This window comes from Amblyomma americanum, chromosome 1 (assembly GCF_052857255.1).
Source record: "Amblyomma americanum isolate KBUSLIRL-KWMA chromosome 1, ASM5285725v1, whole genome shotgun sequence".
Classification (NCBI taxonomy): Eukaryota; Metazoa; Arthropoda; class Arachnida; order Ixodida; family Ixodidae; genus Amblyomma; species Amblyomma americanum.
This window is the reverse complement of record NC_135497.1, coordinates 74,778,348-74,803,888: the sequence shown is the minus strand read 5'-3', so window position 1 is coordinate 74,803,888 and position 25,541 is coordinate 74,778,348. Positions and strand designations below refer to the sequence as shown.

At 44.9% G+C, this 25,541-nt stretch overlaps 3 protein-coding genes and 1 long non-coding RNA gene across 4 annotated transcripts; 1 reads left to right on the top strand and 3 right to left on the bottom strand.

Annotated features, from left to right (window-relative positions):
* The first annotated feature begins 1,685 nt into the window (after positions 1 to 1,685).
* LOC144113039 (uncharacterized) lies at positions 1,686 to 3,076 on the top strand. Its single transcript, XR_013310585.1, has 2 exons — positions 1,686 to 1,860; positions 2,942 to 3,076. It is a non-coding gene; the product is annotated as an uncharacterized LOC144113039 (long non-coding RNA).
* Positions 3,077 to 6,930: 3,854 nt separating this feature from the next.
* Positions 6,931 to 10,515, bottom strand: eRF1 (eukaryotic release factor 1). Its single transcript, XM_077645923.1, has 4 exons — positions 10,111 to 10,515; positions 9,817 to 9,992; positions 8,870 to 9,763; positions 6,931 to 8,589 (listed from the first exon to the last, which is right to left on the bottom strand). The coding sequence occupies exons 1-4, from the start codon at positions 10,209 to 10,211 to the stop codon at positions 8,435 to 8,437; spliced, it is 1,326 nt and encodes a 441-aa protein (XP_077502049.1). The 5' UTR covers positions 10,212 to 10,515; the 3' UTR covers positions 6,931 to 8,434.
* Positions 10,516 to 18,001: 7,486 nt separating this feature from the next.
* On the bottom strand, positions 18,002 to 23,699 carry LOC144113037 (uncharacterized). The gene is made up of 8 exons (XM_077645922.1): positions 23,525 to 23,699; positions 20,536 to 20,732; positions 20,068 to 20,241; positions 19,850 to 19,933; positions 19,572 to 19,703; positions 19,296 to 19,361; positions 18,401 to 18,457; positions 18,002 to 18,156 (listed from the first exon to the last, which is right to left on the bottom strand). Exons 1-8 carry the CDS (start codon positions 23,557 to 23,559, stop codon positions 18,134 to 18,136), a joined length of 768 nt encoding a protein of 255 aa, XP_077502048.1. The 5' UTR covers positions 23,560 to 23,699; the 3' UTR covers positions 18,002 to 18,133.
* Positions 20,782 to 23,387, bottom strand: LOC144113035 (uncharacterized). The gene has a single exon (XM_077645918.1). The coding sequence runs from the start codon at positions 23,267 to 23,269 to the stop codon at positions 21,443 to 21,445; it is 1,827 nt and encodes a 608-aa protein (XP_077502044.1). The 5' UTR covers positions 23,270 to 23,387; the 3' UTR covers positions 20,782 to 21,442.
* Positions 23,700 to 25,541: the final 1,842 nt, after the last annotated feature.

The window sequence follows — 25,541 nt, the reverse complement described above, 5'->3', positions numbered from 1 at the left end:
GAGATACGGAGTGCATAGCTGAACGGGTCCCTGCAACGATATGTGCACACAAAGTAAGAAAAGCGAGTGCGATAGATATTGAAAGCGATTAAAAACGACCCACCCTCATTTCCCTCTCAATTTAGACACCTGTGCGCGCCAGAAAAAAAAAATTACAGGTCGGGACCACGTTCCGCCCACGAATGCACCGCCCGGCTTGCCGACGTATTGCTGGGTGTTTTTACTGCGATAGCATTAGAGGTCCCGTTCAAAAAAAAAAAAAAAAGCTGCGTCCGTCCATGTCACGAACTGATGACCCACCTTAGGTGACAACCTGCCCACCGTGGCAGGTGGCCATAAAATTAACGATTGGTCGAGCTAGGTCACGTTGTGACGTCCTCGCAACTTACCGACCGGGTTGTCGGTAAGAAACATTGGAATTACTAAAGGAACAAAACACAAACAATGTACGTACACGGGATAAAAATCCGGAAAGATAACAAGGATATCCCCACTAAGCACATATCCTCACCTTTGCCTCCTGCACACTGCCTGACTCAGTAGACGCAGGATACACGAAAATATCTGTCCGTTCGTACATCTCCCACCCCCGCCGCTGCTTCAGGTGCCAACGGTTTGTCCATGGCTCGCAGAGCTGCCGTGGTCTGACAAAATGACATAGCAGCCTTGGAATCACCCACTGGCAAAATGTTACAATAACGTAATTTGTTACGAATGCTGGAATAACGTTATTTGTTGTGAGAACGGCAGCCGAATGTTAAAATTTTACCAATACCATATTTGCCATGTTCAAAACATTAATCTGTTGGCACATTAAACTAAACAAAAATTGATATCTTATAATAAACTCTTACAGGTCTCGAACCAAAACTTTTTTTTGGTTGGAGACGTGTCAGAATTTATTATAAGTTATGAAACCCAACCAGACAGGCAATTCTGACGAAATGTTTAGTTTTCAAAAATTGGTATTATCTCTATGTTCGAAACATGCTATGCTAGATATCACTACAAATTAACATTAGATATATGAGCCGATAATTCACATGCAAATGTAACACAGTGTTTCGTCATCAACAATTAATGCTCAGCATCTAAAGAGTAATGAGCTATAACAGAATTTAGGACAGAACTTCTCTAACTTTTTAGAGACGTTACAGCGTCGTTTATGGATTAACATCCACTGAGTCACCGCGGCAGAGTGCCAGCACGTTTACTTCAAGCACTTTTCCATAGCTTTTTTCCATGGAACCTTTAAACTAAATCTCTTGGCTCGTGTCAGCCATTGATTACATGCTCAGTGCCAAAATTCGTCTAGGAAACTAACTATTCGCCACTAACACAGGGCACACTGCTCGATCAGGCCAAACCATACACCGAGGATATCGGTAAAAACAAGGCCAGTGTGCAGCGACGCCAGAACAGGGAAGGCAAGCCCCTCCCCACCCAACATTTTTCCAGAGGGGGATGAAAATAGAGCCACTCGCCACCTGCAACGAAGCGACCAGGAGATCAGTGATCTGCCCACCTCTGGTGAACCTTTTTTGTCTATTTTGGTTTTTAGTTAGAAATTATGCAATAACGCAATGAGTTTTTGTTTATTTTACTAGCATTTTTTTTTTCAGTTATCGGCTGAGTTTTATGCACAATCTAGCGAAACGGTCTTAGTTCGTAGTCAAAGAGGGGCAACACTGTGTCGCTGTTTTGATTTTTCGGTTTGCGTATGTGCGCGTCAGTAGCGAAAGTAGCGTCAGTCGCGGTTTTCGCTGCCGTACCTGGAGGAAATGTTGCCGTGAATTCAAAGTTCTACAAGATGCTTGTCATGGATGCCAACATTCCAGCGCTCGTTCGGCTTTTAATGAGGTGCGTATGCATTACTTGCAACCGCGGGCTGGTGGTTATTGCTATTCATTTTGCGCTGTGGCTTTGCGTTGCTAACGGCGTTGCCACGCGAACAAAGGAATTGAATCGCGCCGTATGAGGAAACGCGGTGGAGAGTTTTAGTATTGTAAGCACAATTTCTTGAGTGGGTTATTTAAACTTTTGAGCCTTAATTTTGCCTTCTGCTGTGCTGCTGTCTGCATTCCTCAAGTGGCAAGTCGTGCCTTGGAGGCTCAGCCCGGAAGATTGGTTCAAGTTCGCGCTCGCAGCCGGGCTCGCAGTCTATTCCAGTCCCAATTTTCCGTCAGTGGTGCCGCTGAGATACGCCTTGTCTACCCCATTTTGTATTTCGCATAGCAGAGTCAAAAGTAACGCTCGTTTCGCCGGCGTGTAAGGTGCTAAACTTGCACCGTGACTAGCTTCGTTCTTGCTGGCTACGCTCGCTACAGCTCGGCAGTTCCCTCGTTGGCGTTGCGCAATAACGGCGCCCCGCCACCCCTCCACGTGGATACGCGTCCATGTAACGTCTTGCCGTGGCTTTTTAAGATTGGGCCACACCTCTATAAGGTGATTACACCGCCTTTCGAGGTTAGAGGGATGCTCTGAACGCTTTACATTCGGTTCCGACGCGACTATCGCACGCCGCCTCGGTGGTCGGCAGCCTGTGTACTCGTCTAGCACAGGTGTGTATCAAACTTAAAAGTAGTGTCAAGAGACTGTATCGACGCGTATCAGATCGTGCAACGCCAAGCATGCCGAGTCACGCGCCCTACCGACAACCGTAGCTTGCTCATAATCTCGTTGGAGCTGAAAACAGAGTGGACAGGGCGTTTTCCAGGCTCATTTGCCTGCAAGAGCTTTCGAACAGTTCTTCCAAACACGCGGTTCCATCACCAGGAGAGACCAGCCGTGCGTTGACCTGGTATTGGAGATTTATTTAATGCACCGAGGAATTTGCATGCATGCATCAGTGGCATGAAGTACTTTTTTGAATAAGTGATGTGTCTCCTGTCCCTGAGGTCAATTTTTTATTTCGCAAACTGCATTGTGCTTTATTTTTCAGATGCCTTAGGTTTGTAAAGACTACACCAATGGGCCAGAGCTCACAATCTTGCAGTCCACCTCTACTTGCACTCAGTTGTGATGTTCCATTATGCATTGCTGATCTCATTGTGTATTAAATTGTGCATACATGAAACAGCTGCCTAACTCCATTCCTGGAACTTCTGAGCTCTGGAGGGACAAGATTGCTGTCCATACCTTCCTGAAATCTGAACCAACAGACACAATGACACATACATGGATAAGACCTACAAAACAATTGGGAAACCAGTAGCCTATCAGATTAGTGACACCTATTTGTGTGCCAGCGTACTGGTCTTATAGACTTGTTGGTATATACTAATACACTATTTGACCTATAAGACAAATATTCCATTAAGCCTATACGACCAGTACACTGACACATCTATAGCTGTCAATCTGATAGGCTGATTCCCTATGGTTTTTTTCTTTCTAGGGATCGTGTCAATGTTTGAGTAACATTTCAGAAATGCTAGAAAAGGATGTTATGAACCATTAGAACTTGTCTACTTGGACAGATAATTAGACAAGCAGTAATACATGGCGCGCAAACTCGAGAAAGTATACCTTTTTTTGCCCCATTATTGCTTGAACATACCACTAACAGCACAATGAATACTGAAGAGTGGGGACACTAAACAATGTCACGTCAGCTATGAATAGCCTACAAAGCATGAAATTTCAACTTTTAAACATGAATAGTCCAGACTGTATACCAAAAAATTACGGGATGATCTGAGCCCTTGATGATTACTTTTACTCTTGTGAATACTTTCAAGCTTGTTTCTTGCGTGTACGAAGCCAACACAATTTTTCTCGAGGGTGGAGAGGTAGTTGGTGCCTCTGGTGGGCAGCCAGCTTTTCCACAGAGTATTTGAATTCGATTGTGCCGCCGTTTTTACGGCGACAGCTCACCAATTGCCTTTGTGCAAGCATGGTGCGGAAAATTCGGGAGGCGTCCGAAGGTGCACCCTTCGGGTACCTTGCTGGCCCGGGAGTTCCAGATAAAATACGCCTTTTTTCCGTCGAAGGACCCCTTCCAGCCAATGGCATAGGCAGATTCTCATGACCCTGCTAGTGTGACTAAGCAGGAAGTGGTAGATGGAAGGGGATGATCTCTTCCCTCTATGGTCAGGGATAGACCCCCCTCTCCATTGTGGCGCCGCTTACTGCATTGTCACGCTAGCAGGGCAGCGAGAATCGACCGACGCTGTTGGCTGGAAGGGCGTCCTTTGATGGGGGGAAAGCCGCTACACTCCCGAGGTGTACGAGACTATAGTGGTGCTTGGTGTATTGCTCACCCATTTACCCACGGCCATTCTCCAGAACTACCACCTGCCTTCTTGCTATTTTATCCGGCTTCTCGGTGTGAAGGTGAATGGGCAGCACCCAAGCTAGGTGGGTGCACGAGGAGGTTCCCCACTTGTGCTAGAGGGACACCACGGGCCGAATCCACGAAATGGTTCGCTTTGCAACCGGCTCATGAAACCGAGGAGTGGGGGAGAAGGGTACAGAAGCGCTGCTTTTGCAGCAATATTGCAGTACGTACCATCAGAACGGAGTTTGCTAGTAACAAACAAGTGGTTAATTTGGCACCTCAACTATCCAGGTACCAAGAATATGAAGGATGTGGATCTTTATCAAGTCTTGAGAAACATTCCTGGCTCAATTTCTAAGTTGCCATATTTTTGTGCTAAAGTATTCATGTATGTACATCACTCTTAGGGTTGTGCAAGGTAAAAATGGTGCTGCACACAAAATCGCCAATCTGTTAAACTATGCATCTACCAGAAAAACCTCATCAGAGCTTTGCAAGGAAGAAATAGTTTGGACACCTAACTGAACAAAAGTGTGCGTATTATGCAGGCATACTGGCACATACAAACAACCACAAACGATGACCAAGGCCGATTTCAAGCTCTATGCACATGCCACCATTCCTATGATGGCAACTGCACCATTGGCAGCTTATTCAGACCACAATGACAGATTTTCCTTTGGTATTCTTAGTATGAAACGAAGGCCATCAGAACTTGCAATGCAAAAGCATTGCCATTTTTTGTGCCCACTCAGGTAAGCCAGCTAAAAAAATGTCAAAGTAGTGATGCAGAGTTGAGATATCATTGTGGCTAAATTTGTGTATGTACTGTCCACAAAGCTTTAATGGTGAACATAACTGAACAATTACTACTCGAGACACCACCTTGAAAATGTAGCACCCATCTTGAATGAAACTAAGAGTAGACATCATGGATTGACCTGCTGCTGGCAGGTTCTGTGTCGCTGGCACATCAGATTTCAGAGCACTCGTGAAGTCCACTCCTAGATACTATTGTGGTGCTCTAACAAAACCAAAGCTCATTGAAACAAGAAGCCATGTTTGATTATTCACTGCATGCAAGAGCAAATAAGTCCCACACCACAATCAAGAGCCCATACAGTCAATGAAACAGGAAGGAAAAAAATACTTGCAGGTTGCCACAGCAAACTTTGCACTGCTCATAGCATGCTGGCACTTTTAAGCCAGCTCACTTTTTCTACTGTAGAAGCAGATGCAAATCTGCGACATACAAGGGCCGATCTGCTCCGAATGCCCTATATATAGGGGTTGGACTTTTTGGTTTTAACCGAAAAATAATAAATGAAAGTGTTGAAATCAATTTCCGAAATTTGGCTTTCACTGACAGAGGTCATTACATTCTGGACATGCACACCACAGCTAGCTGGTCAAGTAGGGGCTGCACTCTGCCAAAGGAGAATTCAGTGTGGAAGCCAAGTATATAAGTAGTGTGCAACCGTGCATTTTGCAGAATCGCTCCGCTACCTTACACACCTCTACAGACTAAGAGGCTCCATGTCTCCAAATGTCGTAGCGCTGCTCAGTGTCTTTGCCCGTTTGGGGCAGTTGCTGGGTTAAGCAGGTTTCTCAACACCATGCAAGGACACCTAAACCATGTACAAGCTGCACTAAAAGGAGACCTTGTGGCTACTGTGATAGTTAAGTGGAAGCTCCATCGCCATCAACACAACTCGCAAAGAATGTGGAGCCACAATGTGCCCTAGCAGCTGAGGGTGCCCATCCTGCCAATGACAGTGGCTTTGGCTCGCACTGGGCAAACAGGACGCACCCTAGACTTTCACAAAGTGAAAGCCAACAGTAATTGCTGGGTGTACTCCCAGGAGACTACCAGGAGGGCAACACAAATGTAGCTTCCACAACCACGGCAACTGCCACTTTCATGGGGCTGCTGGGCAAGGGCATTCATTCATTTGCATTGAATCCAAGAAGAGTGCCACAACAGCGCTGCAGCCGTAACATGGGCCTCAAATATTGTGGTCACCTGTGGCAAGGAGGGGAGTAATGCAAGACATGTTGAATTAAATCTTTGAGTGTTGAGAGCAGCAACTAAATCAAGGCTAGGCACTTATATTAAAAATTGACGCAGAACAATGAAGTAGCAGCATTTGCAAAACGTGCACTAACAATATGCACTTCATTTTACCTTAGTGCTGAATTTGCAGTTTCTCTCAAGCTTGGCACCATGCTTTAAGCCAGGCACACACACTCTTTGTTTACATTATGCCGATACTGCACAGCAGGCAGACCTTCTACAAATACATGAAGCAATGAAACAAGTCGGCACAGCTATGAGAAGCACTTTTGCTTCTCAGCCTTACTGGTAGTGTTCACAGCATACGCCAGAAGCCCTGCCACAGAAAAGGACAAAAGCTCCAAGTTTTCAGTGCCTCATTCATGTTTAATGTGGGCGCACTGAAGCCAGGCAGAAGCTATAAGTTTCTTCTGCTTGCCTTCATGGTAAAGTAATAAAAACACTTGCCAGCACTTGCTGGGCATCACAACTGAAACAATGAGCCATAGCTAAAGGACATTGTCACAATATCTACGCTGCCCGAACATGAAATCCAAAACACTATCAAGCAGCGTTCCAAAGAAATGAAGAGACTTGATACTTGTCCCGAAGTTTTAATGGAACCGAGAAATGTATGCAACAAAAAGGTTGCCTCAGGCGGACGCTGTTGATGCTGTTTTTCAAGGATCATGCAATGCAAGATTCCACCTACACGCCCACACATTGTAACACCAGGAGTGCAGTGCTAAGGTAGGGGCAGAACTGACAAGGGTGAAGACACTTCAGCTCTAAAAAACATGCATGAGCTGCTATAGACCACACCTTTAACACCTTGCCTTCTGCCAAAAGGCCACACAGACTCTGCCCCCACCCCACGTTTCCGGCTACACCACTGGTTAACAAAACATTGCTCAATTCATTATCAGTCTCACTTCCTACAGGATCATGCAATGCAAGATTCCACCTACACACCCACACATTGGATGTGGTGTCAAACACCAGGAGTGCAGTGCTGAGGTAGGGGCAGAACTGACAAGGATGAAGTCACTTCAGCTCTAAAAAACATGCATGAGCTGCTGTAGACCACACCTTTTAACACCTTGCCTTCTGCCAAAAGGCCACACAGACTGCCCCCACCCCACGTTTCCAGCTACACCACTGGTTAACACAACATTGCTCAATTTCATTATCAGTCTCACTTCATACAGCACCATGTGCAAAAGAAACTATTGTATCAGTACAGCCAGTCCCCTGGTATTCACAATTCCATGCCACATGCACACATGTTCAAAACAAACACGAAGGCCTGTAACAACCAACACCATCTTACAAGTTTCTAGCCTGCAATAAAAAAAAAACAAACAAAAAAAGGATCGGGGCAATCAAATGGTAAAACAGTGCGTCTAATCAGACTGTTCTAAAGCATATAGTGGCTGCAGCACAATCTTGCATAGCATCCAAGATCCTATTTGTGTGCATACCCTGTCCACATGGAAACAATTTTTCTTGCCCACACTGGTCTACTCAATGAAGCGATTCGAGTGTCTGCTAAAGATATGACGGCAATGAGCGCAGCCACAAACAAAGAATTTAGAGCACTTGATATCACCAAGCCATGCACCTCACATATATGTATATAAAAAAGAAACTGCATTCACTCACACTTAGACCACCTGTAAAAATACAAATTCTACTGCAATGTCATACAGTTCCTGGCATGGGCATTTTAGTTTACTGCTTGCCTCACTGCCAAAGGCACACAATTTGTTCATCCCAAACCCACGATTACACTTTGGAGAGACAAACATGTGCAGCAAAGGCAGCAGCAGCACTGCTTGGATAGCATTGCTTCACTAGGAATTTCCTCCCCATCACAAGTCTTGGAAAAGAAGCAAAGGGGAGGGCACGCACACCATCCGGCTTGGAGAAAGTGGGGAGGAGGGCAGCAAGGGTGGGTGTAGTTTCCAACTCCTTTAATGCCGCTCACCCTTGTGGCCCACTGTCCAGGGCAGGTGGGCAGCCAGGCAGGCTGACCAAGTGTGCGTTAGAAAAGCTGGCAGCTCCATGTGCATAGCGGCAACCAGTCGGAGCTTGCCAAGCGTTTACAGGTCATCCAAGTCAAAGTCATCCACAAGGTCGTTCACCTCGAGGCTCTGGAAGTCCACGCGGTAGCGCAGGATGCCCCCAATGCCACCGAAGCCCTTGACAAACTGGGAGCCCTCCTGTGACTTGTCGGTGATGATCTCTAGTGTGGCACCTGCAACAGAAAAGAGAAGCAGGGGCTGCCAAGAAGGTTCATAGGGGTCCCAAAGCGACTCAAGGCTATGAGGGACGCCGTAGTGAAAGGCTCCATAAATTTCGACCACCTGGGGTTCTTTAACGTGCGCCAACATTGCTATGCACACGAGCCTCTAGAATTTCGCCTGCATCGAAATTTGATCGCTGCAGCCGGGATCAAACCCATGTCTTTCGGGTCAGCAGCCGAGCGCCATAACTACTGCGCCACCACGGCGGCTTGAAGAATGCTGGCCACTCACCAAAGTTCTTGTAGTTGTTTGCCAGCCATTCTAGCAGCGCCATGGACTCCACCAGCTCCAACTCGACGCCTGTCTCACGGTCCAGGAAGTGGCTCTTGTCCTTCTCTTGCTCAGGAGTCAGGTGCAGGATCTTCTCTTCATCACTTGTGTGATTCTTGAGCACGTAGCGCACAATGTCAAGGTTTTCCCATGCAATCAGGATTTCAACAGAGCCCATCTCAAGGGCTTTCAGCGTGTCCTCGACACCAAAGCAGTACTTGCCTGTGTCCTGAGAGATTTCGTCAAAGTAGCGGCCAATAAGTTTCTTCTCCTGTATGAACTTCACATTGGACAGCACCTCGGCAGACAACTCTATGGCCTGATTGAAGCCATTTTCACCCCCATATGACACATCAACCAGCTTGAGCACCTTAACTTGCAGCCTAGGGTCAAACATGTCTGACTGACTAAGTTCAGTTTTGAAGTCAGCCGAACCAGCCAAAATGAGGCCTGCAATGTTTGGACGATCGTTGCTAATGTAAAGTGTTGTGGCGACTTCGGCTACCTTACGCACGTAATTGTGCCTCTTCTCCATACGTAGCCGAGCAAATCGCAATGCAGACTGACCTCCACGTCCGTGCTTCTTGGGCAAATCCACTGTGAACTTGTGAAGAACTTCGCGCGTGTTGCCTTGGAGAGTACCAAACAGAGCTCCATTTCCATCCATCACAATGAAGCCGAATTTGTTGTCGTCCGCAAGCAGCGCAGACAGAGCCTCGGTGTGGAACTTGTTGTCGCAAAGATACAGTGACGTGTTGATTGGCTTGAACGGTTCGAAGTCAATGTTCACCTTCTTTTCTTTGCCCTCTTCTGTTACGATCGTGCCACAGTAGATGACCAATCCGTTCGGGGGCACTGCAGTGAGAGTGAAACATCAGTACCTAGCCACTGAGTAGAACAGCGCTCACCTTTTGTGTACAGTTTAAGCCGGTGCTGGACAGACGTGATGGCACCGAGAACTGACAGCCGGTTAACCCGGCTCTTGATGTTGGAGGCCGTTCCGAACTCGTCTGCCAACATTTTTGACACCCGGGAGATCTGGTCCTTTGGTGGAATGATCAAGGAGATCATGCTCGTGCCGTTGCTGCACAGAAATTGTGAACCATCAGAGCAACAGGGATTTAAATGCCGCTACGAAAGTCACCGTAGGCCTAGCCTTTAACCCTAACATATGCCAAACTGCTTGCAAAAATGTCACTTACCCCCGTGCGGCTTCCAGGCTCTTGATGAGTTTCTTGATCTTCCAGATTTCTACATTTCTATCAGCGTTTGACTCTTCCAAGTTGTACCCGGTAGAAGCCATGTTTAAATTAAATTAAAATGTAAATACTTAAACGTGGCCGGCTTACAATGATGGGATCCAACGCTCGTAGGCCTAATGTCGGCCCCAAGCGCTCCGCTTTTCGGTCGTCAACAGTGTTTTGAACAGTGCCAATAATAAGGTATGGGTTGCTTGGAGTTCCACACGGTCCTGGGAGGAAGTACGACTACAACAGTGATTACATCAACAACTGGCAGTGCTGACTACCCCACCAGGAGAGTAGAAGTAGACGACGGAACGTGACTACGACCGCGGCCCCATGTGGAACTCGCGAGCCGACGTAACCATCGTGCCGTTACAGGGTCGGTCATGGTGTCCAACTGACGATTCGCATACCAAGGATTCGTCCTGCTTTTGGCGGCTGACTTGCGTAGAAAATATCCTACCGTTAATTATCATCTTATTGCCTGAGCTATCACGACAAATCTTTTGAGAAGTGCTTTTTGAATATAAAAATTGAAATTTACATTTTGTGACAGCAAGAAAATATTTTAGAATTTTATGCTGTTCCTCAAACTAACTGGTCGGCCAACTTTATTTTTAATTTTTTGTTTATTTTATTAATTCGTCGTGCGTCCAGTGCTTTCTTTTTTATGTGTTGTTTTGTCTCGATCAGCCAGCGGGGTGATTTTTTTTTTTCCTGGATGCCGTGTTCCACTTCCCGAATTGGGCGCTAGTGAAGCCACTGAAGTTGGGCAGTATGTCTCAGAAGTTCGGTGTCTACTGTATATTGCAATGCATAAAGTCGCGTCTTTCGCCCTTCCGACCTCAGTTTTTCGCGTTGTTTTCGTGTAACGTCTACTATAATATCAAGGAAATAAGCAAGCTCAACGCGAGAAATTTGAGCATTGTTTGGGGAACCCTGTAATTTCAGAGAAACCATGCAGGTCTCACCCTGCTAAGGTTAACCCTGCCGCGGCAAAGGGGTACCTACGTGCCTTAAACACCACGTTCTTACCTAGTTCTTGTCTTCCGAGCGTAATAGGTGGTGGCCAAACTACGGCGGACAGTGCGTCACGGCGAAACTCCATCAATTGAATTTGCACTTCCGGGTCGTCCCCGCGGTTTTGTTTGTATAGGCATTGCTTGCAGATGTGCGGTTTCGACCTTGCTTTCCTTAATACTAGCGCTCACATCGCTGAAAAAAAAAGGGCGTTGTGCGCTGTCTCAAATTGCAGCAACTTCACTGCAACGGAATGGATGGATGGAAACGGCTGAACCCTTTAAATCGGGCGTTGGCTCAAGCCACCTAGCCATGACATGAAATTTTACTCTTGTCTTGATTTTAGCCACCAATCAGATAACCTTCGCTTGGTTACTTCTACCCGCTTAAAATCTACTTTCCATCACTGTCCTTAATCCCCAATAATTAATGCCTTGGATAAATCAGCCCCGCTGCTTTCCACTGTAGGGTGAAGCCCTTTACAGAAAGGTATCAAGTGTTCAGCCGTTTCCTCCTCCTCTCCGCACGCAATGCACAACGTGTCTACCTCGTGGCACCTGACTCTATATGTCTTAGACCGTAAAACTCCCGTCCTGGCCTCAAACAACAAAGAGCTTCCCCCACAATTATCATAGATATTTTCTTTGCCAATTTCCTGCTTAAAGATACTGTATGTTCCCAGTGCCGATTTCGTCAGCATCCCTGTTTTCCACAGAGCTCTCTCCGTTTCTTTAACCTTTTTCTTAACCGATAATTGCCGATTTGCCCATCTAATGCTGTCCAGATATTTGCTTGTCAATTTTCTAGTTCGCTTTCTCTATTTCGTGTCAAAATTCCTTATATACAGGTATCTGAAAACTTTCCTAGCCCACTGCTTCTTTCCAATTTTTCTCAATCGCTCCTCACATGCTATCTTACTGCTAGCTTCTCTGCTCTCGAACGACGCCCATCCCATATCACCCTTTACCCCCGATTTGGTGTATTGCCATGTGCTCCCAAAGTTAGCCTCCCTACGCCACGTTGTTTAATTTCTAACCTTGCTTGAACATCTGGTCTCATGCACAGGACTGCATTACCGAAAGTCAGGCTAGGAACCATCACCCCTTTCCAAATCCCTCTTACCACTTCATACCTATTGTAATTCCACAGTGCCCTATTTTTCATGACAGCTGCATTCCTACTAGCTTTATTCATTACATATTTTTCACGGCTCTGTCAGATACTCGGCACCGTTATTTATACACACCCCAAGATACCTGTACTCATTAACTACCTCTAGCGTGAACTCCTGTATTCTGTGCTTGCCACCCTCATCGTTAAATATCATGACTGCAGATTTTTCCTTACTAAACTTAAAACCTAATGTATCTCCCTCTGTACCACATATGTCTATCAACTTCTGTAAATCTTCCTTGTTGTCAGCCATTAGCACTATATCATCCGCGTATATTAGTCCCGGTAATGACTGTTGAATCCATTCTCCTTGCTTGAAAAAAGAAAGGTTGAAGCCTAGTCCGCTCCTCTCTAGCTCGGTCTCCAACCCTTGCAGGTACAACATGAACAACAAAGGAGACAGGACATTCTTGCCTAAGCCCCCGCTGTATCTCTATAGGCCCTGCAACATGTCCCGAGTGCCATAAAGTAGTGAACGGGGAAAACAGTACGCCGTTGCGATCCCCTGACAGACTGCCTGCTATGAGCTCTGTGGACAACTCTTGGCTTTGCTTCGAGCATTTTGTTGGCGGTAAACGTTTGAGAGTGTTGTGGAAGTTTGGGAATTTGATCAAGCAGGCTGTTTTCACACCTTGAGGAGCACGAATTTCTCGCTCGGACGACTTCGGCTATGCCGTTCTCGCATGACGGCGGTAGCACCGCACGGTCGTTGGTGTGCAGATATGTGCTTTTCGGCCTCCGTCACAACAGCTCGACAAGATGTTAAAGGAGAGAACGATTTATTCCTCAGAAATTTGTGCTGCATGCGAGTTCCTCGAATTCAGAGCTAACACATCAGGCCTATGCGATCACAACCGTCAGCAGCCGAAATTGTTGTATGAGAACATATTTGCTAAATTCATGCCCAAAGTGAAACTCATGTTTTCACCAGCAGACCAGTCGACATGAGCACGCAGCAGGTGTGGAGAAATAAGCGAGCTGTTACGTTAAAAGTTCTCAGTTTGCATGGACCTGCATGTCACAGTTATGTTTCTACGTTTCCTGTCTGCGGAGGAGGAGGGTGACAGACAAGCTGGTCACGTTACAAAGTGACAAGAATTATTCACCTCCATTCTTTGTATACTCTGAGGCAGTAAGTTATGAGAAGCTTCGCTTCAAGACAACCGAACTTAAAAAAAATATATCAGCCAACATAGTCTAGCTGTTTTTCACTTTCATTGTACAGCACATAGGAGAATTGACATCTGAGAAAAATGTTATAATACTGAACTGTCACTGTTCAGCGAAGCATCATTTGAAAACTGTCTAGGTGCTGAACATGCATGTGAAGTAGATAAATGTCTGCGTCTCTACCTTATGCGTTGCATGCTTGCATATAGGAATATTGCACTGAATGGTTGACTTATTGGGAGGGGCGTTGGTGATTTCAAAAAGTGCAAAATGCTGCAAGGACGGCAGAGGCTGGTCTGGTAGTTGTTGGGTCAATTATCCGTAAGCATAAAGAGTAATAAACATGCTATAAAATTGCTAGTTTTAAAAGGCTAAGGAACACATTGTGTTCACAGACATTTCAGATTTTTCGGTATGACCGGTGTTTTGGAGATGGTTTGCCAAAGTCAGTTAACATACAAGCTGTGCTGCAGTGCTCGTGCGAAAACTAAAACTGGATGGGAATGCCTTTCGTTCAACATTGCACAAGACTGAGTCAAAGGAACTTGTAGAAAATGCTCAAAACAACTCGGATCAAGCTTCTGTGTGTGCTGGAAAAGCTGAAGCATGTTTTTTTACACACTACCATGCTGTTTATTATAACTTACTATTTGCCACTCAGATATTCTGCATTAAACTCATTTATTACACACTGTGCTGTGCAAAATGCGCCTGCAAAAGTTCTTGCAAGGCAAAGGTTATATCAGATGTTATTACCCACATGAGAAGAAGAGTTTCCAATTAACAGCTGATGAACTTTCTCATTTTGCAGTTCGTCAGTGAATCTGCTGATGTGAAGAGTTAGTTCTGCTTTTGGCTGTGGTCTGCTTTCTGTTTTGTCTTTGCGCCCGACTTCGTTTACGTTGTGCCTGTCGCGAAGCTGTGCAGCAGGCTTTTGCTTTGACTTGAGGTTCTCATTAAGAAAAAAAACAAGGCAAGCTAATTTTCTGCCTAGCTCCTTGTGTTATTACTTACCTACCTTAGCTTGAACACTCTGTATACAATGCATAAGTTTTATATTTCCACTTTTCTGTATGTATGCATCAACAGCTGACGTGCCCGCCATTGGGGACCTCTGTCGTACATCGGCTGGTGGTTCTTCTTTGACCAGGCTCCGAGCACTAAGTTCACGACAGCAAAATGGCTACATGCTCTCCTCTGCCTTGATGGGAAGCCACATTGATTAATTACATTCTGGAAGGTAGTGAACATTCAATAGATGCCTTAAAATAAAGCATTTGTTGTAGTACTTTTTTATCTACATAATGCAGCCACCAGCATTGGGAAATCAAGCATAGGAATTCTTCACATTCAGAGCCGCAAGTTATATGTAAATGGCATGTAATGTCCCACACCACCATGCAGGCTGTGAAATGCATTGCGTGGTTAATTTTGTGTGTGAGTGAGGTTCTTGTGCATGCACCAAAGCCTCAGTAAAGGGGTGTACCTCTCTCAGTGCTGGAATAGCTACCATGTCACTTGCCTATCCATGCACTTGACGCGCATTAGTACCCAACTGAAAAAACGACCTCGGCCCTATGTTGGGCCAAAGTCGATAGCCAGCCTGGCCGACCTTGGCCCTAGCTTGGCAGACTAGGTTGGGCCGAGGTCGGGATTGGTGACTGGCCTTACACCGGCCGACCTTTGGCTGCCAACATAGGGCCGAGGCCATATGCCGACATTGCAGTCGCCAGCCAGCGCCCTGCTAGATAGTGAATCTATGACAAATCGTGGTTACCTTGTCTATATGACATTTGAAAACTAAGTTTTGGCCATGAGGAATTCGACCTGTATGCACAGGCATCTTGAGGAGAAACACACAATGAAGACGAACTTGCAGCAATTATTAATGTCTTCCTTTATGCAGACATCAGCATACAAGCAGTTCCACTCGCTGTAAACGCACGCCTACTATGCAGTCTTACAAAAAAATAGTGTTATTCTTCTATGTTCACTGCCTCCCTTGCTCGAGTCGGCTGGCGCCTCTGGCTCCGGCCACCTTCATGATCTTGCGCTCCATTCAGCCAGCGCTTTATGACAGCGCTGCTATTCTTCAGGGATGCTGGGTCAGGGTAGTGTGCTCTCAGGCAGGCTACGATAAAAGAGAGCAAAAACAAATGCCACCACTTCAGAAAGGCTCAAACCAGCTCAGCTGTGATATTCCTACCAAATAATCCAGTGCTTTGTAGTCCAGACTCGGATATAACAGTAGTCAGCACTATATTCTATTACCATTGCAATATTTGCTTTGAATCCAACATGTAGCAATGAGGGCAAAATGCAATAAACTAGAATATCCGTCCTTTGTACAATGCATCCATTATATATTTGTAGGCAGTCTTCAATGTCTTCACAATAGCATTATAAATGTTTTAGCCAAAATCAGGGCATTATATACTGAAAATTTGGCATTGTGTGTACCGTTATAAATAGCACTAAACAATTGCCAGCAGTATTCGAAATTCAATTTTTTTTACAACTGCATGACACCTGATGCAGCATACAGTAGCAATTGTTTTAACAAGTTGCTTTAATGAGGTAATCTAAACCGGCAATAAAACAGCTACTCTACCACCAACATGCAAATTGACCCTTATATACAGGTAAATCTTTTACAACCTGCATTTTGTTAGGTCCACGTCACAGCAGTGCCAAAATAAAGAATGAATACGAAGTTTTTTCAAGAAGCCTTCCCTGCAGCGCAGCGTGAAGACAGCGACACGCGAAGCAAGCAAGAAGACTTCTGATCGCCTAAATACTTATGATTCAATAAAAGTTTTCCTATCCTATCCTATCATGACAAAGTAGACTGAATAGAGTAGAATTTCGAAGCACTTCAAATTTTTTTCCTAGAAAAACATTGCGGGGTTTAATGTCCCGGAAGCAACACATGGACTATGAGGGACACCTTAGTGGAGGGCTGCAGAGTAATCTAGACCACCTGGGTAACGTAAGCTGAAATCGCACAGCACACGAGCACTTTTTCATGTCGCCTCGATCATAAAGCCGCCAGCGCGGCTTGGATCGAACCTGCGGCACTGAGATCAGCAGCTGAATGCCAAAGCCACTGAGCCACCACGGTGAGCAAAAACAAACTTTCCTTCGCAATGCCACGTCCCCACAACATAGATGGATGGGCATCGTCAATCGGCTAGTCACATTCTAATTACTGAGACCTACAAATTTACTAAAACCATAATTAATGTCTACACCCATTGCACGTACCTACATGCCTAAAGTTCCTGGGAGAACTGAAACACTGAAACAGGAATTCAGTGCGCCACGGTATTATTTTGGAATAAACCACCAGTCAAATTTTCCTTTTGCACTTTTCAAGCAAAATAAATCTAACAAGGTGAATAATGCAAACACCATACTAGCAACCAAAAATTCCGTATATGTGCGAGCCAAGCTCTTCAGCTACCTCGTCCTTTTTTAGTACTCATCTAAAAGGACCGCAGCGGTGGCCAAGTGGTTGAGCATCCGCCTCGCATGTGGGAGGTGCGGGGTTCGATCCCCAGCGCCGCCGGGTACCCACCGGTGATACAATGGGTACAAGCTTTCCCCTGGTCTGGTGCTCGGCTTATTTAGGGTGAAATGCTTGGGAAATGGGTCTTCGACCCCACCTTGAGAATTTGAAAATACCTTGTGCCATGGCACTCTTTGGCCATAGATGCCCTTGCGCCATAAAAATCCATAATCATCATCGCTCATCTAAAAGCAAATAAACCATGTTTGCACCTTTCCACTGCCCATGCAACCAGTATAAAAATCTCCAAGTTAAGCCTGTGGCCTGTTTGGGTCACTTAAAAGTAAATTCATACATTTCACTATGTTTGCAATGTCATATACGCTGCATAGATAAAAACCTGCTGCATAAATAAAAAACAGCAAACAACAAAAGTTTGTGAAGGAAAGAATATTCAAAATGGTAGATTCATTTTCTGTAATGACAAAGTTGTCAGAAAATTACTATATACCTTCGTATGGATAAAATGAGATACCTTCTGCAAAAGCGACTCAGGCTATGAGGAACGCTGTAGCGGAGGACTCTGGGAATTTCCACCATTTGGGAAAATGTGTTCTACTCAAGAATATATGGCTGATAAAATGACCAACCTGTTTAGCACAGCATGACAATCCTTCAACAGTGTAATCAATCACTTACCCAGGATCATGTTATTAATGTTCTTCAGCTCAGCAAATGCGTGCTTGTAGCCGTGAGACCCTTTCCAACTGAATCGCAGTGATGCTGCTTTGCTCATAAAGCTTCGCATCAAAATTCGAACAGTGCCTTGAAAATCCATGCCACCAAATCTTAAGCAGTAGTTTGCCTGCAGACGCATCATACCAAACATTAAAGAAAAGCTGAGGAAGAGTTTAAACAGCAAAAATTAGACTTACAAGTACTTCCATGTTTCCTTCTGAGGAAAGATACTCTTCAATTGCTTGGACACCTGCCACTGTTGACGCAGGTAGCTTTGGGCAATCTTGGGGCAAAACTAAAGCTCTTGTTGCTTTGCTTGCAGTTAGCAGTGACCTCAAACTCTTCAGCTCGATGATTATTTTCATCTGGTTGTCAAAAACTTTCTTTTTCGAGGGCTAGAAGCAAAATAAGGGCAACTTTGAGGTAAGATCCAGAAAAATAATTTGACTTCTAAGTAGAAAGCAGAGCATCAGCACTCTATGCACTACAGTCGACTATTTATTCCTTATTCCTCTTTACAGGCCCGATATAACTGGTACATCAACATCTGAAGCATTGTCAAATGCACAGTGCATCATATATTGTTTGGACAGCAAATAAACTGGTACTAAAGAAAAAAAGCTGTAGACGCACTCATACCAGTGAACCATGCAGGCAGGCTACTGGCCTCTTTCGGGGCACTTGTGTTTGCAGGAGCTGTGACAAACAAAAAAATATGGTACATATTTTTATACACATTTCCTGTAAGGAGCATCTGATACCTATGCTATAAGAATTAACAGCCGTGCTGTTACACAGCATTAAGTTGAAATGTTATTAAAGTCGAAAGAGCACCGCACAAACATTCTACAGTTTCAAATGCCTTCGAAATGCAAGTTTGTGTGCCCCTGTGCACTGTGTCTTCAAGCTATAATTTGTAAAACGAATACTTACAATTGAATACCTACTTCTAAGTGAATAAATGTGAGCTGACCCTACACGAAATGCCTTTTTTATTTACTGTGAGGAATGCAGCTACTCAATGTGGTGGCTTGGTGGTGTGGTTTGGCGTTTACCAGCTTAGTTTTGAAGTCCATGTTCGTAAGCAGCACAACACATAAAGGGAGTGAAATGACACCATGTAAACATACACAACAAAAATATGTCACACAATAAAAGAAAAGCACTCAGCCCACAGCAAGTCTTTTAGATATAAGTTGCATCCAGTAAACATAAGCCCCCAATTCTATGCAGCACATTTTGTTACTCATAACTATGTATTCTCGCGGAGTTCACCCTCATATGCTTCAAACATTCAACTAAGGTTATAAAAACTAAACTAGGCAGCAGCAGCGTCACTGTAGTATGCCAGATGTTGAAGCTTTCGACTGCCTCTGGAAACCATCATGGAGCAATGTACAGTTTACACAAGTCAATGGTATTCGGAATTTTTAGTGTTATTCGACTCATTTCAAGGTGTGTGCGGCACAAGATAGCATAATAAATGAATAAAATTGAAAGATAAGGTTTTTAAAAAACGCAGCAGATATCACACCTGCTTCACAGTCAGAGCTACTGCTGTCCTGACCCCACGAGGATGTGGTGGCTTTGTCCTGAAGACCTGCAATTTCATTGCAGAAATGTACAATTTTTAGATGTAGATGTTTCAGTCGTAAGCAGAATACATTGCTGAATCTAAGATCCTTGTAAGCAAAAGAGAAATTAGTAGGTTACTGACAGTAATGCAAAGCACTACTAAATGATGTACAGCCAGCTTGAAATGAAGTACAGACAAAATGAAACACTAAAATATATAGTGATAACTCCATACCAGCACCATGCTTGGCAAATCTTTCTGATAGGCGAGACATTCCTGGAAGCTGTTTCGTGTGCCTGTTGAATGTAGTAGGTGACTTAGAAAGCACCCTTGGAACTTGTCTTTCCCTTGCAGCCACGAAGCCATCTATAAGGTTTTCAGAGACATTTTGTTGCACTATGCTCTTCGATTTTTGATTCAATGAAGCAGTTTTAGGTCAATATAGACTAAACAATATGATTATGCCTAATTGCTTTCACATAAATATATGGCTGCACACAGTAGTGTTATACCTCGAATGTGGACTTGCTCTGAAGAGTTGCGTCTGATGGGAATATGCTCTTGAACGTCTTGGCTCATGCCAGATCCTTTCCCTCCTTCATGAAAGAAATATTGCAACCAAACAAAATAACTGCCCCACAGAAGAAAAATCATGTATTCAGCAATAGTGCAATTAGGAACAGTAACAAACAAGTCACAAGAAATGCACGAAAATGCAACTAGCACTCACTTTTCATCACAGTGCCTGGTGACCGAACCTCGAGGATGTCATCACTTTCACTGTCCGAAAGGAGCACTGCCTTTCGCTTTCTCCGGCGCTTTTTTTCAACAACTGAGCCTTCTGAGTCCAGGTGTGATGTCATAATGGCATGCGGAAGACACTCTTTGGCACGCTCATATGTGCCTGGGTCAAGAAACAGATTTAGAGCACCCGTGAGAAATATTTCAAATTTTACCAACTGCATATAAACAATATTTAATAAGCACCTTTGTGCAGTGTGTGGCGACTTCATACAAAGAGTACTTGTTATGTTGCATCATCTTTAAAGGAGCACTGTTGCTGAACACATTCTTCCTAACCTTACACCAAAGAATAAAAATTACAGTACTGAAACGATATATGTCCACTACAGAAGAGCAGACATAGACAGCCTTGTGCTATGTTATCACTATAAAAATGAAACAAAATGGTGCTCACTTTTAGTTGCAAGAATTCTTGCCTTGTAACCTTCCCAGTCGTCCTCTACAGGCACTGCTAACAAGATCATGCGGTCAACTTCTTTTTTTGCTGTTGTTGGTGGCCAATAGAAAGTTGCACCATCAGCTTCCATTCTCACCCAGCTTTCAGGCACCACATATGTGCTACCTTCGTCAGTGAACTCCACAATGTGAAACCTGCAGGGAGAAGTATCATAATAGGTGTGAACAAGACATGGCACATAAAACAAACACCAAATGAGAGATAGACAAGGCAGTGTGGCACAGGAGCCAAATGCGCTTCTAAGAGATACAGAGTGAAGCAAGGCTATACGTACTCGCATGCTTCACCCAAGGGCAGTGTAGTGACTGTGCTGTGGCTTAGAAAGTGAAACACCCTTGGCTCCAGTTTAAGAGTTAGAAGCAAGAGCTTCACAAGAACAGATTCTGTGTGCATGCATCAACACAGCATGCATATAAAACGCTGCAACATGCTGGCATGAAATGATTGTTGTGCTTACGTTTTAGAAAAATGTCTGAGCAGGTGTTTCGTAGGCAAGAAAAAACAGACGGAGCTGAAGCTTGAAAACTCCAGATGTCACAGCCGCAAACACTTCACAATTAGCAGTTTTTCATTCTCACGTCACAACTTCACAATCACCAGCACTTCACATCAACAGCTTTGGGTTCGCAGCCACATATACAGTGCACTGACATGATCTTCATGATGCATTAGTAAAAGCACAGTGGTTTTCAAAAGCCACAAAAGCACCTACAACTGGAGTATGAAAAAAATCAGAAGAGGGAAAACAGCGAAAAATCCTTTTCTTTGAAAGGCAAAAGCTGTCCTTTGCAGACGATCTCAGACAATAACGATATCTGAAATGCCTGGGTAGCATGAAAAGAAGTCACAAGAGGTAAAACAGTGGAAAAAAAACGTCCTTTCCCTTGAACGGCAAAAGCTGGCCTTTGCAGACGTCAGAAAATAAAAATACTTCAAGATTGCTGCCACGAGACGAAACTTTAAAGACTGACGGTAGCGATGACCTACAGGGGCAGGTGTAGAAGTCTCCTTCGCTCTTGCACAGCTTACCAACAATGAGTATCTCGGACCCAGACAAAAGAAAATTGCTGGCAAAAACAATCCTGTTTCCACTAAGTAAGAGGCAATTGTCAGGCTGTTTTGTTCTTATAACGCTCTCTCTCCACGTCACTTTTTGGTACTGGTTCAGGGCAGGGTACGACAAAGCAGGACCACTGGAATGACAAGAAGAGTGAAGGACTTCATACGCAGAAAATTCAGCACTGGATCCATTTCCAACAACTGAGCAGGCTTGTTCTTCTATGATTCTGCTGTACAGCTGCTCCAAAGGCTTCTTCCCACACCTCACATGAGCCTTGAGATCTTTCAAGTAGTTCTCAAAAGCGAAACAACTAAAGTTATCCAGGCAGCCAAGCTGCCGGCAGTCATTGGCCAAGTGAATGAGACCATGTACATTGTAAATTAAGGACTCTTTCCCATAAATTGACTTGCACTTGCTTACAAAACTGCGCAGCAACTGATCAGCATAGTCTATGAAATAGTCCATTGATGAAGAAGAAAGAATTGCAATGCCAACATGTAACTGTAGAAAATGCTCATACATAGCCCTCGGCAAAATTTTCTTTGCAACAACAGGACCTGAATACAGCAAGAACTGTCTGAACTCTGTAGCCTTCCATTGCTCAAAAATGTCAACTGCTCGGAGTTTTCGTGCAAAATCACTGGTTATGTGCTGTCGCTTTGTAGCCAAATGTCCCGATAATTGCATAACTGAGAAGTGTGCCAGCCGCATCTTTAGTGGACCTCTCAACCAGTAACCAATTAGCTTTCGTACAACACCGAGGCACACCAAATGCATGTAGTCTAGTGGAAATCTTGTCACCATCGGGATACCAATTGATGTCAATGGGGAAATGCCTTTGTGATGCTCCGCCTGAGTTTGATCAGCAAATGACTGATCGGTGCGCAGTGGGCTGTCCATGCTCTGGTAAGTAATGCGCCCAAGATAGACACCCTTAGTGCAGCACTTGTCACATCCATAGTAGCCAGAAAATAATTTTGTGGCTTTCACAAAGGCCTTCGCTGGTGCATCACAAATAATGGCTCTTAGTACCACCTTATAAGCTATGGATTTGTGTAGAATACCATTTGACAGCAGAGGGCACATTTCTTCAATGAACGCTTTGAGGTACTCATCCAGAAAAGTCGGTTTCGATGTGCCGCAAAAGATCCCCACAGGAAAAATAATATCAGATTGCTTGCTGCGAGGGTGGTGAACCTGCACAAGTATGGGCCGTACTTGTGTACAACTGCTCTTAAACAGAGGCACGCCATCAGTGTCTAATGCACGCAATAAGCCGCTCTGAAGGCCAAAATGAACGTACTCACCACTGCCGAGTTGTTCAAGTGGTACGCTTTGTCGCGTGGACACTAGAGCAGACTGTGTCTTAAGAAGATCAGTGAAGCGCGGCCTAAGAATGTCAAGCAGTGAATTAACTGCCGCTATCCTGATATGATGCTTCACAGCCCAAGCCCTCAACTGGCTCCTTATCCCCTCTGGACACTTGGCATTGTCGGGAACATAAACCAAGTCATGTTCATCAGGCTCCACGGGACCAGCGTTTTGACCGTGCAAGTCACTTCCATCTGACTCAGCTTGATCTGCACTTGAACACTGTCCCTCAGCGGCCATGACAGAGGATTCAAAAGTATTCACTGCTGCATATGCTTGCCCTAAGCTGTCTTCCAGCGGCGCAAATCTATCGTTTCCAACGCTTGCTTTCCAATGGATTGTCGGATTGCAAATGGGGCAATGTCTCAGAGCATGCTGCCGCCTCTGCGTCTTCTGCGATTTGCTGCAAACACCGCACGCTGCCCGTCTTCACCAGATAAAGCTCTCGGCGACGTTTTGCCCTCAAGAACCGCTCCATGATGATCGAGGTCTTACCTTCCGACGTATAGATCAGATGGCACTGTTGTCATAGTGAAAGGCCAAGACACTGGACTGAAGGAACAATCCAAACAATTGAAGGACTATGACAGCTACGCCGCTCCAGCGTAATACGGAACTGTAGAGCATCGGAGACTCCGAGTTCAAAAAACGCGGTAAGAGTATCACGCCGCAGATTAAGTCGTTGTGAGTGTCACCGCACTTTCGTAGATGTGGTGTCAGAAATATGTTCGTAAGGAACAAAAAACAAAATAAATGTGTTATTTAATTCTTTGCTCTCAAATTATGGAAGTCGAAATTTACATTGCTTCATTGCGTCCACATGAAAAAAAAAAAATACTGGCCAGTTTTAATCAAATATCGAAACCGAAACTTAAGTTAGTTTCGGTTTCGTTTATTATTAGAATCAGGGGACTTTTTTTTCTATCTCTCGATGCAAAGTACTGCACTCATCCAACAATTAATTAAATGCTCAGCATTAAAAAAAATAGATGCCGCAGCATTGCACCTGCATATTGCTTATAAATATACATTTCACCGATTGATAAATTAGGCTCGATCACCAGTCATCCACGCACACTGTATACGTAAAAATAAAAATGTTTGGGATAATATGAAACGTCGATCGAGCGTCTCGATCGTCCCCATTTTCCGCGCGCCTACTGCGTGCGTCTTGTGGCTGGATGAACACTGGCCAAGCAAGTGGGTAGCCAACCATGGCCCTACGGTCCTACGGTGGTCCCCGTTTGGTTGCCGAGCATTGGGTACCGACTAATTCCCTATCATTTGCCGGTCGTTGGCTGAACGTTTTTGGCCAACTATTAACCAGTGCAATTGGCAGCCAACCACGGCCCGGCTTGGGGCCGCCATTGGTTGGCCGAGGATACCGGCCGTCCAATTGCTTGCCGATGGTCGGCCGTCGGCCAATTTCACTTGGGTAGAGGTTTTCAGCCACAAAGCCTCGGCGCATGCTCGATGCAATTCGTACTGCCAGAAAGAATACAGTAGGGCTGAAAATGCAACACATTTTTCATGCAGTTGCATTTTTGCACTACAGACGAACTGAAGTTCAGTTGCTTGAGACAGTTATGCATGCCAGCTTGTGCAGTAATTATTCCGTAAGCCATAGCAAATATTCGATAAAAGCAGTACGTTGAGCTGACAAGAACGTTAAGCGACAGTAAAACAGATTGTTCACCTTTGTTAAGGCTGTGAAGCATTGTTAAGTACAGACTTTTGGGAGGAGCTCAACGTGCCGCATGTGCCAATTTTAGCCCAGCAAGTAAACCGCGGTCTACGTTGCTTGCAGGCATCGACAGCTCCGGTATTATCGCGTGGCAAGAAACCCATGCAGCTCTGATGCAGTGCACGTGAAAGCTTTGCAAGGACTAGAAAATCACAAAATATTGTAAATTGTAAGGTGTTACGTCTAGAAGCGATACATGGGCAATGAGGGACGCCGTAGTGAATTAAGGGCTCCGGATTAGTTTAGGCGGTTTCTATCGCACAGCACACAGACGAATGCTGCAGCGCGCATGACAAGCGCTGTTAGAATTAGTCAACTGCACCAAGCATCATCGAATAAAAGCTGATTCAAGCATAATTTATCCACCATTGATGGCATAACTTGGGCTTAGAGCGCGACGACGTGCATCACAACAAAGAGCTGAGTTGGTGACGCTAGCGCAACGTGACGACATGGAGCTGAGCCCGTAGTATACGTCCTGTGTGCAGCGACGTCCTGTCGTCTGCTAGTGTCGTACCATTGCGATGCAATGGACCCTTATTTTTTAAACGTCTTTCCCGAACACTTTGCTGGTCTCCTCATAGAGTTGACGGCTCGACAGGTAGGCATTGTCGTGGAAAAAAACGAGAACGGCAAAAAAAAAATGCGAAGTGTTTTGAAAACGAAAGCTGAAACCGGAAAACCGTGCTGAGGCAAACTAGAGGTGGTGAGGTCCGATTTCGTGCACTGTCAAATGCTGACTTCCGGGACAAGGCCGCTTACTTCCGG